Below are 14,725 nucleotides of genomic sequence, written 5' to 3'. Positions count from 1 at the left end.
GAGTGTTTCCCCAGCTCTGCTCGCCTGTGGGGAGGTGGGCTAGAAGGGGAGCCCCGTGTCACAGTTGACAGACATCCCACTGGAGCAGTGGACAAGAGTGGCCTGCAGGCACTTCCTCAGGGCCTCCTGAGCTCTGTCCACAGCCTCAGCAATTTTGCATGGGACAGATGGCAGCAAAACACCCATACTGAGCCCACAGACCCATGAGTGCTTGCCTCCCTCCTCACATGAGTACAAGGATGAGGGAAATAATGAATTTCCTCCAGCACTGGCTCTGCTTCTCACACCCTCAAGGGCCAAGAGCTACCCAAGCTTCTCTCTAACTCCTCATGGTTTTCTTGCCCCAGCTCCCCTCCTCTTCATCCCTTCTGAAACAGGTGACGCCTGCTCCAACATGCACAGGGGATGTTCCCATTACTCCATGTCTGCCAGGCAGGTCAGGATCTAACTGCCACACAGACTCAGACATCCACAGTTGGAATCAGGGGCTTTACAAGTGCCTTAGCCATCAGCTTCACAAAGCACTTCTCCATCCTTCCCTTCCCTTCCCTTCCCTTCCCTTCCCTTCCCTTCCCTTCCCTTCCCTTCCCTTCCCTGCAGCCCTACCACTGATTACCCTGGGCTTTGAGGCTAATACTCAACACCTGACCAGCTTATTTGCCTGAGTCTATTATCAGCTTAAGGACCAAAGACATCTGCTCCCTGCTACTGGCTGGGAGATACAAAGGAGTCTTCAAGCCCACAGCAGGACAGTGAGGGTGCAAAGGACAGCATCTTGTCAGCACATATGGGTTTCTGAACAGCTCCACCACTGAGAGGGGGCAGCTCCTTGTCCCTGTAGGTAAGTGGCTTTGCTTCCTCCAGGCACAAACACTATTGTAGGTGCCTCTATCTTCATGAGTTGGTAGTTCCTCGGAAAACCTGCAAAGCTGCTCCTGCCCAAGCAGACACACTAGATAAATCTAGTTTGCATTTATGCTGCTCTGCTTGTTCAGGAGACACTGAGAAATTTGATGCATTCCCATCTGTGTCCTCCTAAGGGGCTGCTAATCCAATAGCCCTAGTTTTTCTCTGGGCTCAGCTGGCCCCACTGAACTGGTCTCCTCATGCTGTTGGGAAACAGCCTCTGTGGTAGGCAAAAACCTCTTTAAGAACTAGGCTAGATCCTCCTCAGCTGCCCTCAAACTGCACCTTTTGCTTGATTTGTCTAGTGAGAACAAGCAAACAAAAATCTGCCTACTGCAGATGTTAATACAAAGTGTTTTGAAATGTGTGTTGTGTTTTCTGTTTTGTTTTGTTGTGCTTCTAAAGCTTCAGCCCCTCTCTCAACATGAGAGTAATTGAGATGTTACCAGCATTTGCAATAGTGTTACGGCCAAACTAATAGTCCTAATGTGCCCTAGGCGAAGCCCATCTATAGTTTAAGCAAATGCCATTTATGTGTGGTTACAGGGCAAAATGGCTCAGGATATGACAGAGAAGGAACTGTTGAAGATGGAACTGGATCAGCTGAAAAAGGAGGTGAAGAATGAGAGGCAAATGGTGAGTATTTCATCCAAAATGGAAATGGGCTTTTCCTGGGGTAATGTTCTGACCTGATTGTGCTATGAAGGGAAAACAAACCACAACCCCCTAAAATTAAACCTCATATACAGGCACAAGCATGTGAGTTCAAACCTATTGCCTCAAGACAAGCTTCCTCTTGGGGTTTAGCCTCGTGTCTCACAGTCCTGTAGCTGCAGCCCCATGGGGATGTTCTTGGGGATACCACAGCCATGGGTAGCTCCACAGTTCTCCTCTCCCAAAGGAGCAACTGGGTTTGTAGGCAGATGACGAGCAAGAGTACAGGTCTGCAGTGATGGCTTGTTCTTGTAACCCATGTGGGGCATCTCCTTCCTTCCTTGCAGGTCTCCAAGACCGGCAAAGAGATCAAGGAGTACGTCGAATCCATGGCAGGAGAGGACCCACTGTTGAAAGGTGTCCCTGAGGACAAGAACCCATTTAAGGAAAAGGGTGGCTGTACAATAAGCTGACACCCTTTCTCCTCCCTCCCTGCCCTGGCCAGGAACTGGGCTGTTTCATGCAGGAGGCAAGACTGTAAGAAACCTGCTTTTCCTGTAGTCTGACCTTGGCACTGGGGAGTCCTGAACCAGTATGTAGTTGCATCTAAAGTAGCAAAAAAAAAAAAAAAAAAAAGAGAGAGAGAGAAAGAGGAAAAAAAAAAAAAGCTATCCTCTCCGCCCCCCCCAACACCGGAGATGAGGTTCAGCAGTCAGAGCAGAGTGTGTTTTTGTGCTCATGTAACTGATTTACATTTGGTTTCCGCCAAGCAAAACTTCTGTATTTTTAGCAGGCAGCAGCAAACTGGGCTTTAATGAAACCGTAGGGCTGTTCCTTGTCTCAGACTTCTCCAAGCAGACCAACACCAGTATAGGCTCCAAAGCCCCGAGCTGAGCCCCCCTCTTCCCACTCAATGCAGAAGAATGCTCCCAGTGGGATCTCACTTGAGTTATTACCCTGTTCCCCCATCTGGCACAGGCAGACAACATACTGTTGCTAGTTTGAGGCTTCCAGAGGTCTGAAGCTTTATTCTCTTTATTACGATGTATACCCCCAGCCCATTAATGCTATCGCCCCTACAGACCACAGCTCATACCCACAATGCATCTAGAGCCATGGGATGGTCAGAGTATGTCTGGGGACTTCAACCAACATATTGTGAGACACAGGAAGGCGCAAGGCTCCAGGCAGCTTGTTCAAAAGCTTAACCCTGCCTCTTAGTCTTGCAGCCACGGGAGAGTAAGCTGTCAGGGCCTTCCTGCAGCTATGGCGGCTCCATACACTGCCTTGGCTTTACGATCTGCTCTCCTCTGCTGCTGACGCTGTGCTGTGGGGAGGATGGACCAATTCCATACAGGTAGTGGTGCTGCAAGGTCTTATCCCCCAATGTCTCGGTGACAGGGATGACTTGGAGCTGGCAGCCCAGACAGCCTCTGCTCAGAGATGGTGCATGCACCAGGTCAGACTTAAACACAGCAATGATAATTGCTACAAATTGAAGGCAGGAACAAACCTCTCCCACCACGTGGGATGTGGCTGTTTGGGAAGAGTTGATAGTGCAGAATTGTATTGGGCATAGCCTTTGTCTCTCATGATGCTGGTGGAGAAAGCAGCCACGGATAGGGCTCCAGAAGAGCATGGAGGTGGGCTTGGGACGACTTTAAATGCTGCACGCACAGGGAAATCGCTCCTGAACCCATCCGGAGCTGCGGTGCTTTCCTGGCCGCTGTGCCACTGCTGGCCATGCTCGGCGCTTCCCTGCAGGAGGCCGTGGGACTGGAGGGCCTCAGCCACCCAGAGCCTGCCCCCACCTAAGCACAGCGCAGAGGGAACCCACACCGATCCTCCGCGTCTGGTGTCGTGTACCTGCCTAGCCACGAGTACCTGAATCAATAAAGGTTTTGTTCTTTCTCTTGCCTACACTAAATAAACCCACCCCCTGTGCATTCGAAGCGCAGCCTCTGTCTCTTCTGTCTGGACAGGACGAGCTCAGAACGGCTCAAACCTAGCGACGAGCACCCTCAGGCATCCCCCTGCTTTATGAAGACCAGACGAAAAAAAAAAAAAAAAAACTAACTAACTAAATAAATAAATAAATAAAGGCAGCTCCTGTGCCAGAACAGAGATTTGCTGCCCGTCCCTGCCGCTAATCCCGGCGGAGGCCTCAGGCGGGCCCTGACCGGGTTAATCCCGGCTGAGCCCTCCGGGCCCTGTAGCAGCGCCAGCTCGCCCCGGCCCGCCCTCCGCGGCGGGCTGATCCACGCGCTGCCTCCCGGGGGGGGGGGGGGGGGAGGGAGCGTCTCTACTGTCGACCCCACGCAGGGGCCGCAGCTGGACTCCCTCCCCCCCCGCCGCCAGGATTTATGGTGCCGCCCGGGGAAGCGCTCCGCAGCCCGCCTTAGGGAACGCCCCGAGGCGGGGGCGCCGCCAGCCAATAGCAACGCGGGGAGGCGGCTGCGTCACGCCACGCGCGCGACCTGCGCCAGCATCCGAGCTGCGCCCTCCTCAGCCCCGCCCTGTCGGTGCTCGCGCGCATGCGCTCCTGAGCGCCGGCGCCCCCGCACGAAATGGAGGCGTGCGGGTGCCCGGCACCAGGGAGGACGGGAGGGCTTTCGGGGCAGGCCCGGTGCCGGCGCTCCCGCCCCGCTTCGCGACCGCCTCCCGCTGAATTATCGGGATGGCGGAGACAAAAATGGCGCGAGGTCCCACCGAGATTTGAACTCGGATCGCTGGATTCAAAGTCCAGAGTGCTAACCATTACACCATGGGACCGTTACGGAGGCCTTGGGCCGCTGCGTCTTGACTCTCGTCCCCGCCGCTCTGGGCGCTCGCTCGGGCCTCGCCTCCGCGGCCTGCCCGGGGCCTCCTGCGGGGGCAGCCGCCGCAGGCAGCGCCCGGCCTCGCTCCGCTGCCCCGGGAGGGGGCCGGGATTCCGCAGCGCCGCCAAACCCGACGAAACCTGCGGGCTGGTGGCGCCGGTGCCCGCGGCAGCCGCCGTGGCCCGAAACGAAGGGGAGGGGGGCGTTGGGCTTTGCGAAGGGCCTGAGCCCCGTGCCCAGCGCCCCGCAGAGGTTCCAGGAGAGGATCCCGCACGCTCCGACAGACCCCGGTCGTGCAACAGACCGGGGCTGCGCCCCGCCGCCCGTGAAGAACAGGCGGCAACCTCCGAGGTTTCCCTGGGCGCTGCTGCTGCCGCCCACACGCGCGTCCTCGGCCACCCGTTTCCCCACCAGCACCTTGATTTCTTCCTTCCCCACGACTCGATGAAAAACACACAGGAACAGTGTTAGGTTTGTTTGTTTGTTTGTTTTTCTTCTTTATTAAAAAAAAATAAAAACAACCAAAAAAACAGTGGAGTAAAGCGGTTTGTGGCAAAACCTCGCTGGAAGAGAAATGGAGCCCATAATTCCAACTCCACATCCAAACCAACAAAACGCCTCACACCAGAGTACAAGGGAAGAACACGAATTAGATGAGGCAAGTAGGAGAGAAAGGGGGAAGGTGGAAAGAAACGTTCAGCTGAAGGGAGGAAAACCAGTATCATTACAATGAAGTACAATTTTTTTTGAGGAATAGTTTGAAATTGCATTGGAGCAGCCGCTGGAAAGAGACGTGGCTTTGCTCAGTGGGTTGATGAGCACTTTTGGGTCACCTGTCCCATGGACAAGGCGCTGCTGGGTGCTCGTGGTGTCAGGACGTGGAGTAAAACAGGACCTCATATTTGGCTCCATTGCAATTCATTGGATTGCTTTGCATGGCTGATGTGCTGCTCAGGACACCCCTCGCACTGCCATCAACCTCCACCAAAAGAGATGCAGAAACACATGGCCACTGGGAAAAAAACACTGCCCACGATTTCTCTAGCATCTCCTACCCATGCAAGATGGGGTTCAGCCCCACTACACTGGGGAACTGAGGAGGATGGAAGTTCTACTGCTGACAGAAGTAAATATCAAAGTTCAAAAGGAAAAAGTAATGGAAGATTGAGCATTTAAAAAAAAAATCAGTCACAACTAAACAGTTTGGACTGCTGAGGTCTGGAGCTTTTTCAACTAACGACCACTTTAAAGTGAAACGAAAGCCCATAAATTCTATTTTTAAAGAACATTTTTCTTTGGAAAAAAGAGAGTTTTTTTTGTTTTGTTTTGTGTTTTGTGGGTTTTTTTGTGTGTGTTTTTTTTTGTTTGTTTTTTCCCCTACACTACAGCATGTGGAGTTGCCACTATCTAGTTTTAATCTATTGTTGCTAAGAGGTAGATAAACAAAAATGACTTGGTTATATATAAGGTCATGCCCCTGTGTTTGACATGCAGTGAAGCTGGCAAACTCCACAGGCACCAGCCATTTGGGGCTTTCAAGAAACTCTAGGGTTTCATCTGGGGTTTTGCCTCACCTGGAGTGACCCTAAAGTTTGTCAGTTTTCAATTCAGCCTAACAGAGCTGGTTAAAGAAGCAATGTTGGGAGGGGGGGCAGTACATGTCATGTTTTAGGGCCAGATTTCCTCCTGAAGTCAACAAATCTGATCTCATGATGAATCCAGATACATTTCAAATGAAACAATATGCTTAATTGCTTGGTAATGAACACTTAAACACATTACGGTGATTTTGACAATTAGCTTCTGCACTGATTCCAGCCAATCCCACCAATTTTCTGGGACAATCCACGAACAGCAACAGGAGCTGGATGCACCCAGTGCTGCTCTCCACCTCCTCCAGGATACAGCACCTGCTGTGCTCCTGTGCTGCCTGCACAGGAGCACAGCAGCTCTCAGTGAGCCATTCCCCACTCCATGCTGCTGCATCCCTATGGAAAACATTTACCAACTATGTCCTGCTGGACTTAGTGTTGCTTTTCAAAATCATTTACCCAAACCGGTCAAAAAATGGCTTCAATTCTGTCATAAAGCTGACTCTGGGGTCTTAATTTGTTGTTTTTTGTTTGTTTGTTTGTTTGCTTTGTTTTAGCAAAAAAATTCCTTTCATCTTTAGGTCATGTTGATACTTTGCTAATGCAGCTCACAAATACTTTCTACAGTTCATAATCCACTGCTCTGCCACAATAGCAGGGACAGGCTGCCACTGCAGACCAGGCAAAGCATCCTGGCATGCCCTACCACAACTCGGAGAGGTATTTGTCTTCAAGAAAAACTAAAAAGAAAATCATTAAGGTACAGTAAAGCAGCAGGGTTCAAATGCACACTAAATTCAGCAATGGGCTGACTTTCAAGGAGTCCAATTTACCACCCATCCTGACCAGCAAGTCTCCCACACCAATGGTCCCAGGAGCCTTCCTCATCAGATCTCTTTCCTCTTCTATACTGCAACGCTCCCTAACTGTGGGGTGGAAGGACAGGGTACCAAACCTGCCTCTCCACTACCTGGGAGGATGTGTCTTCTGATATGTTTGAAGACTGTCCCAAGGCAGTTCCCATGTGGCAGTGGTGCCAGACCCTCCCTGTGTGTCAATTGGGTCAGCCTTGAGGTAGTTCGCAGGTGTACATTTCCAGCTTGCATCATCTGCATGTTCTCTGAAAATCGCAATTTAAGAGCCTCTGGGTGGTTTTGCTCTGCTCCAGATCTTACCCATAATCACAAATTATTAAAAACAAACAAAAAATAAACACCAAAACTAGTAAGAAAGGCTTATTCAAGGCTGAATTGGGATTCATTTTTCCCTCCCTACACATCATTGATGTGCATCTCCTAGGTGCATCTCCTACACAGTGTACCACAGCAGCTAACTCCTTCAAGAGAGTTTTGCAACTTTAGATCCTCATTTTGCCTAACAATAATTATCCTGTTGTGGCGCTCTGCTCCCAGTGAGCTGCTGCACAGGTCTGCCCATCTGACATCCTGAATTCATTTGAGCCTTGAACATGTTTATTTGCAAGCACCTGCTTGGAGGCAGTTTCCTAAGCATTGGGCACTTTTCCACCCACTTTCGACAGTCAGGCTTAATTAAAATGGAATTGAAACTTCCATGCACTAATTCACGCTGCCAGTCACCATGGCCTTCTCTCATAGCAAATCTGTGTTCTTCACCTCCAGCAAAGCCCAGGGCCAGGCTGGGCACAGCACATCCCAGCCATTTGCTCTGCCCGAGCTGCCTTCAGAACCAAGCACATAATTAAGATGTTTAAATATTCTTATGCCCTCTCAGGGACCTGCACTTTTCACAGGCTCACACTGATTTCATCCAAACAAAACAAAAGCCACAATAGGGGAAAGAAAGAAAAAAAAATCCCACACATCCCAAAATCTGTTACTTTTTTTTTTTTTTTTTTGGAAAAAAAAAGTTCCAAAAATATTAAAAGCCTTTTCTGTGAACCACCAGGGGACAGATAGGGAAGAACTACATTAAAAACAAAGAAATTAAATTTACGACTTCAACTGTTTTACAACAAGCCTGCATTTCTGAACTGTTTTTTTTTTTTCAGAAGCTAGAAAACACAATATTTGGAGCTAGAAATTAAAAGAGAATTTTTTTCTGGCACTGATGAACTATTTGACTAACTTATACTGATTTTTTTTCCCCCACTCAAAACTTAAAACACAACCAAAATGTAATGCCCAGGAAACATGAAGTGTATGTTGGAGGCAGTTTCTTTTCAGTATTTACAATGGATTTTCATCTTTTTTGACTCTGTAAAACTCTTTCAAGCCTGTCAGTGCAGTCAGACTGCAATCATGACTGCCAGGAGGGAGCATGGCGCAGTTGTTGCTGCTGAACCCCAATTCGCTTCCCTACCTCAGTTGCACTTAGGGGATGAGAAAGTGGTCAGAACTTGGAAGAAAAAAACATTAAGTGTTGGGTTTTGTTGTTTGTTTGCTTGGCTTTATTTTGTTTGTTTGTTTTCTCTTTTTCCCTAGCTGAATGACAAAACAAGATTCTGATAGCATTAAAATGAGATGAACCCCAAAAAATCCACATAGCACCATGGTTGATAGTCCTGGCAACAATATTTTGCCTAGTATATGGAAGTGAGGATCACAAAGTGCTTCAGAGACATTAATTTGTTAATCCTCACAACGGGCCTGCGAGGTAGGTAAGAAGTATTACTCCCACTGGGGAGAAACTGATGCACAGATATTTATTTATTTTCTTTCTTTCTGTTTTGCCCTACGACCTCAGAGCCAGCCAGTGGCACAGCTGGGAAACAAACTCCCTGCTCTACCCATGCACTGCTTCCTGCCTGAAGCTCCCACCCTGGTACAATCTGATGAGCCCCAGGACAGCAACCAGAAACTCCCCCTCTCCTATCCCAGAGGCTCCATACGTGCCTGCCCCTGCCTCAAATTAAAAACTTTCTAATCTGACAGGAAAGGACAATTTCAAGAAACAAACTGACCTGCCATGCACCCACCCCTTCCAGCACCTAGGATGAGCAGGGCTGGGTTTGCTACCTCCTGGTGGGGGGAGGGAGGGGAGCGGGGAAGAGGATAAAATGAGGCAGAAAAAAATCTTCTAGTACAAAAGTGAGGCAGCAGCTCAGGAGAGGAGCAATTGGTGCTGCTCACCACCCTGGTCCTCAGTGAAGATGAAGCCACAAGCAAGCATCTGCCCTGGGTCCCTGCTGTGTCCCAGTCTGGCTTCATCAGATGTAGCAAACAGTGGATGTGGGTTGATTTTCTTGCTATTGAAGGGCTCCTATGGGAGGTTCCCCCCAGATTGCCTATTTTTCCAGTGCAAAGAGAGTAGCTGTCAGGAAGGAGGTACTGAAGAGCAGTTATCCTCCTTTCTGCTTGCTTTCAGGTTTTACTAGGGATTTGTTTCCTGCTTCTTCACTCCAAGCCTAATTCAAAGCTTGCTTGCATCTCCTTCCCCTGGCCCTCATGACTAGTCTGGACGGGGATCCTGGTTTATGCTGGTTTAGCTGTTCCCAGCTCAGATTGGCTCTGGAGAAATACAGAGGTGCTTAGAGGTATCTTCCTTACTGTGAATAATTTTATAAAGCAAAGTTGCTTTCCAGAAGTCCTGTTGAACTCAATGGGATGTCAGTAGGAATTTAAGCAGGTATTTAAGTGCTTCCCCAACCTGGGGAGAAGAGAAATGGCCAGCAGCAGACTTGCCTTTTCCAGGCAACTAGGTCTGCCTTATGAAACCACAGCTGATGCTGCCTTCCCTCAGGGAAACAATGATGTTCCCAAAAGAACTGCTCACTCTTATGTGACAGCACCAGCGATGTCTCAGTTGCCACAAAGACAGCCTCAGGCAATGGTGGCAAAGGGATCAGCCTTGAGGTGTCTTTATGCCTGCAGCCCTTTGCTGGTGAAAAGCATCAAAGGTGTCCCTGAATCATCAGACTTCAGGTATGTGTCAAGATCTTCTCACTGCAACAATCTGATTATCAGTATTGTGGGTGTTTTGGTTTTTTTTTCCCCTCAATGATAGTTTGCACCAGTTATCAAAAACACTTGCTGTTGAAAAATACAAATATAATCACCGATGTCTGAATACACTGATTTACGTAAGGCTGTAAGAAGTAGAGAGCCAGAGATTTAAATAAGAAACCGTTTTTCCTAGGGCAAATGCCAGTCTCTGGAAGAGAAGGAAAAACAGGCAGAAGCACCTTCTTGTGGAGGGGCACCAGTGAAGGTGCTGCACAGGTGGGCAGGGGTTTCCTTCTGCTGCCACTGCCCAGCTTTGCTCCTTTGTTCCCATCTCTCTGGAAAAGGGCCAGCACTTCTCCATCACTACAGGTGAGCCTGATCCTGTGTTCCTCATGCACCCAAAATTTCTGTGGGGTTTAGGAGCGGAAGAGAGGAGTGAGGCTGGGGAGCCAGCTGGCCATTTACAAATTGACTTTACCACCACCGATATATTTCCAATTAATACTCAAGGAAGGGTTGTTTTCCTGCAGGTATAATGAAAAAATAACAAGATAGGACTTTTTTCTTTCTTTTTTTTTTTTTTTTTTAAAAAAAAAAAAAAAAAAAAAAAAAAGCATATGAACCTCCTCAAGCAGACAGGGAGAGGTTCACACCTGTCATTCATTAGGGTTGTTCACTTTTTCTCTCTCCTTAGTGTGTGTTTGTATAAAAAAGGTGGCTCCCATTTATTTCTGTTGTTCTTTTTTTTTTTTTTTTGATTGATTGTCCTCAGTAAAACTGAGGTAAATCTCTGTAAAATATTTAACAGCATCATAGTGGAGAAGATGGTTTGAGACTTCCTCTGCGTCAACACAGGAGGCCAATTTGTTCGCATTTTGAAAGATATGGCTTACAACTGTTTGTAAAATTGCCCAAGCTGGCATAGTTTAAATATCAGCAAACCCCATGTACCCCACTTAGCATAGCCAGCTTGATGCCTAGGAATGGTGCTTGATGGTAAGTCTATCCTCATATTGCCTTTAGTAAAAGATTTCTGATTCCAAGCACTTCAACAATTTGGTTTCCTGATGGAGTTGGATGGACAAAGGCCTTTCATCCAGTGGCTTTTTTATTTGTTTCTATATTGAGAAAAAAAAAAAAAAAAGTCTTTCCGACTGAAAAAGTTGGTGGGCTCCAATTTGTCCAAGTTCTCAAAGAGTCGCGACATCTGACAGCTCTTGTGTCATGCTAAAATTCATTTCTGGCTTTAAAAGGCCAAAATAATATGCTGCTGCCATCTTTTCCACTATGTCTGAAGTTTCTGTCGTTCTCCATAGAGAGCTCATAACACTTGGTTACCTGCACATAACTCCTGGCTCATAAGAAATTATGAAACTTAACTTCTCTTTTCATTAAAAAAATAAAATATTCAAGACTATCAGCTTTTATATAAAATATCAGCAAGCCCACCCCCCAAAAAAAAATTGCTGAGGTAACTTCATACCTTGAGGTAGCTTTTTTTTTTCCCCTCTTTTTTTTTTTTCTTGTTGCTCAAACACACAGCAATATCTGGCCTTCCTCTACACCTTGTTGTTGTTGCAATGTCTAAAAGGACAGTAACTGCTGCTGTGTTCCCTTATCAATAAACCACCCGCCTTCCTGATGCTGCATGATCCAAATTCAAAGCCAGTTCTCACTTTGGAGGATGCACCCAGGAAAACGTCTGCTCAGATGGGAGGTCTGGTCTCCATTTCAGAAAGAAATGGTAAAAGCATCAGTGCAAGGTTTATTTCCAATTCCCTCTTTTTAAGCCTTGAATCAGCTCACCCAAGGCCACTCCCAGGTCTCCTCCTGCCTCCTGGGGCGCCTGCTTTGCCCCTCTCCCCACAGCACACTGCAGGCTCCAGGCTGCGCCACCTTCCCCCAGAGCCAGAAATAATTTTGCTTTTCTAACCCCCACCCCAATTTGAAGGAAAACTAGCATCAACCAACATTTGGGCTGGATTATAGAGAAACACGGCACAGGGGCTTTAACTGGCATGCAGCTCCCCCTGCTCCAGTCAGAGCCGTGGCCAGGGACTGCAAAGGACCAGGGCCCCTCTGCCACAGCAAGGAATGCACACCAAGCCCTGCCCCAGCCCCTGTGTAGAGACAAGACCTTACCCCGCATGGAAGAGGCAATCACAGCAGTTACTGTCCCTTCCAAATACTCAGAATTAAAAACAAACCATTAAAATATATCTAAAATATAAAATCCTCATAAGAGTGACGGGAATCAGTAACCATCTTACATGTGTTTGACGTACATATTTGGTACTGTCTCATGAGAACAGTTATTCTTACCACAGAAAGAAGGGTGGTGGTGGTTGCGTTGTTTTTGAAATAAGGAAAAAAAAAATATTTTAATGTGCCACATTTCAAGAATATTTTTCTCCACCTAGAGAGATTTGGGTGGAGGGAAACATAAATAACCCCAGGAGAGTTAAAACAAACTGGCCTATCCCAAGTTTGTTAACAATATTCCCCTGGATATTATTTTAAAAAAAAAAAAAAAAAGCAAAACCAAAAAAGTTGTGTTGCCACACACCCACCTGTGGCTGAGCCCTGGAGACACCAGCAGGATTTCAGGGCACAAGTCTCTTGCTCCAGGTAGGGAAACTGAGGCTGAGTTCACATCCCCAGCCACCTGCAGAGGACTTTGCAAAGGAGCTGCTGCCCCTCCTTGCACCAAATGCAAGAGATGTCGGGGCAAAAGCATGCCCTGGTTCAGCAGCAAAACTGGACTGAAGAGCCAAGTCTGCCAAGGCTCTTTTTCAATGCCTGATATATCCAGAGCCCTAAATATCTGTCCTCCTTTACACCCCCAAATCCCTTTGGCTTTCTCCTGAACTCCAGAACTGCTCTGCATGCATTTAGTTCACATAATCTGATTACTAAAGAGATGCAGATTAATTCATACTTCCTACCAAGCAGGGTTTTGTTTTTTTTTCTTTTGTTATTGTTGTTTTATTGCTTTTGCTTGAAGGAAGGAGGGAAAACCAAAGCACTTCCCTCACCCCTTCCCTTCCCCATGCAGTTTGCGTCATCTCTGGAACAGGTTGGCACCTACACAGCTAAGATCACTGAGAAAATGGTCACTGCTATAGCTGTACATGCCACTTCTGCTATTATTTCAAAGGCTTCAAAAGAAACTTCTTTAAAGTAAACTAGCCTAAAATGAAAACAAACATTAAAACAAATGAAACAAAAAAGTTATCCTGGAAAATAGAGGTGCTGTCCTGGCTTCTAAGGCACTGCACACAGAACAGGTGAGAGGGAACTTCTCCAGCTTGCCCTTGGGTGTTCCTAAGATTCAATAGGTTCAGAGCTCCCAAGGGATCCAAATCCATTTGGCACTCAGCCTTTTTTTTTTTTTTTTTTTTTAAAATATCCCCCCTCGCAATGGAACTTGTTACCGACAGGAGTTGGTGAGTTTGCTATGGTTTCTTAAAAAAAAATAAAAAATAAAAAAATAAAAAATAAAAAAATAAAAATCAAATGCTCCAAAAGGTTTAATAGCTCTCTGGAAATATCGATCAGCTATGCTGCCAAGGCAGGAGAGGGAGGGAGGTACAGGGAGATTCAACTTCAGTGAAGCCCTGGTGGGAGCCAGAGATGGATGGGGTGGTACTTCCAAAAGCTACTTAAATGAGAAGGCAAATATTGCACCCAGAAGAGGGGCTGAGTGCTGTGGCAGTTTTGCTGCACTGCCCATCCCTGGCACCCTGCAGTGCTCCAGCCTCAGCAGCACAGCTGGTTCTCCCAGTGCACCGCAGCACCTCTCAGTTCATTTAAGTAGCTGTTCTGGCATGGGGACCTAAAAATGGATCAAATTACGTGGTCTGATTCTTAACCTAGCCCTCTAACTTGGAAACCAAACTGCCTTTTAATGTCAACCAGTCATTGAAAAAATTGCATCTGCCTATGGTAACTGATTCCCAGCCACTCTTAAGCCCAGCATTGGCTTGTTCCACTTTTCACATTGGTGTCATTGCTGCTCTTATTTCCTCCTTGCTTGCAGCTGGCCGCTCTGTCCCTTCTGATGTTGCTGTTTCACCTGGGCCAGAATGTCTCTGATCTTGCGCTGTGCCATCTGTGGACAAGAAGAGCAAAGAGGAGAACTGGGGCCCCTGTGCTGGTGGTGTCAGAGCACCGCTCCCTAGCTCTCCCCCTGCCCAGCAGGTCCTGTTAAACTGCAGGGAAATGGCACTGCATGTCACGACAGATGTTGATGTAGGCAGCACAGGTAAGTCTGTCACAGGAAAAGTTCAGGACATTTTTTCATCCAACAATGACTGCAAAGTGGGATGGGAAAGAGGAATCTCTGTCACTGGTTAGTTTCAAGGCCATGTGAGATCAAATACTGGCAGGAATTGTTCGTGGTGGCACAGATGGGCTAGGTAACTCCTGGAGGTCTCTTCCTCTCCTGTTTTACTATGGTTTTCTCAAAAAGTTGATTTTGGGACATCACACTGTGAATGCATGGACACATAAGCCCACAACTAAGTGCAGAAAAAACTTCTATAGGAGGACATACAGGTGAACACTACCCCTTATGAGCCATTAGGGGATCTACCAGCACCGAGCTGCCAGGACCATACCTGGCTGGCATAGAAGTGCCCAATGATCTTCACAATGACTTGCTCGTTCTCATCAGGGGTCTGATCCCGTGGTACCACCACCTCTGCTGCTGTCAGGTTCTGCAGCTCATTGACCTGCACGGAAGGGTAGAGACCAACTGTTGCATGGTGTGGGAAGAACATTCATGTCCCCCAAGCCATCCCACTGAGAAATCTGTCACTGGGATTCCCCT

At 47.7% G+C, this 14,725-nt stretch overlaps 2 protein-coding genes across 3 annotated transcripts in view; one reads left to right on the top strand and one right to left on the bottom strand.

Moving 5' to 3' along the window:
• Window positions 1–173: 173 nt before the first annotated feature.
• Window positions 174–3,785, top strand: GNGT2 (G protein subunit gamma transducin 2). The gene is made up of 3 exons (XM_084496154.1): window positions 174–841; window positions 1,453–1,542; window positions 1,908–3,785. The coding sequence occupies exons 2-3, from the start codon at window positions 1,459–1,461 to the stop codon at window positions 2,031–2,033; spliced, it is 210 nt and encodes a 69-aa protein (XP_084352280.1). The 5' UTR covers window positions 174–841; window positions 1,453–1,458; the 3' UTR covers window positions 2,034–3,785.
• A 9,063-nt stretch (window positions 3,786–12,848) lies between these two features.
• IGF2BP1 (insulin like growth factor 2 mRNA binding protein 1) overlaps window positions 12,849–14,725 on the bottom strand; it is a 30,203-nt gene continuing 28,326 nt past the window's right edge. For both annotated transcript variants that reach the window (XM_084496083.1, XM_084496084.1), the window contains 2 exons: window positions 14,514–14,627; window positions 12,849–14,005 (listed from right to left, as the gene is read on the bottom strand). In XM_084496083.1, coding sequence (XP_084352209.1) covers window positions 13,913–14,005; window positions 14,514–14,627 — 207 coding nt within the window. In that variant the 3' untranslated portion in view covers window positions 12,849–13,912. The remainder of the gene's footprint in view (window positions 14,006–14,513; window positions 14,628–14,725) is intronic.

Source organism: Aythya ferina (genome assembly GCF_964211825.1).
Source record: "Aythya ferina genome assembly, chromosome: 23".
In the NCBI taxonomy this organism is placed as follows: Eukaryota; Metazoa; Chordata; class Aves; order Anseriformes; family Anatidae; genus Aythya; species Aythya ferina.
Note: the sequence above shows the minus strand (reverse complement) of the source record. Positions and strands in the feature narration are given on the sequence as shown.

What these genes read in the sequence shown, in the direction of transcription:
- GNGT2 (XM_084496154.1), top strand. Translation starts at nt 1,459, where the DNA reads ATGGCTCAGGATATGACAGAGAAGGAACTGTTGAAGATGGAACTGGAT. An exon ending in TGAAGAATGAGAGGCAAATG is followed by an intron (nt 1,543 to 1,907) that starts GTGAGTATTTCA and finishes CCTTCCTTGCAG; the next exon opens with GTCTCCAAGACCGGCAAAGA.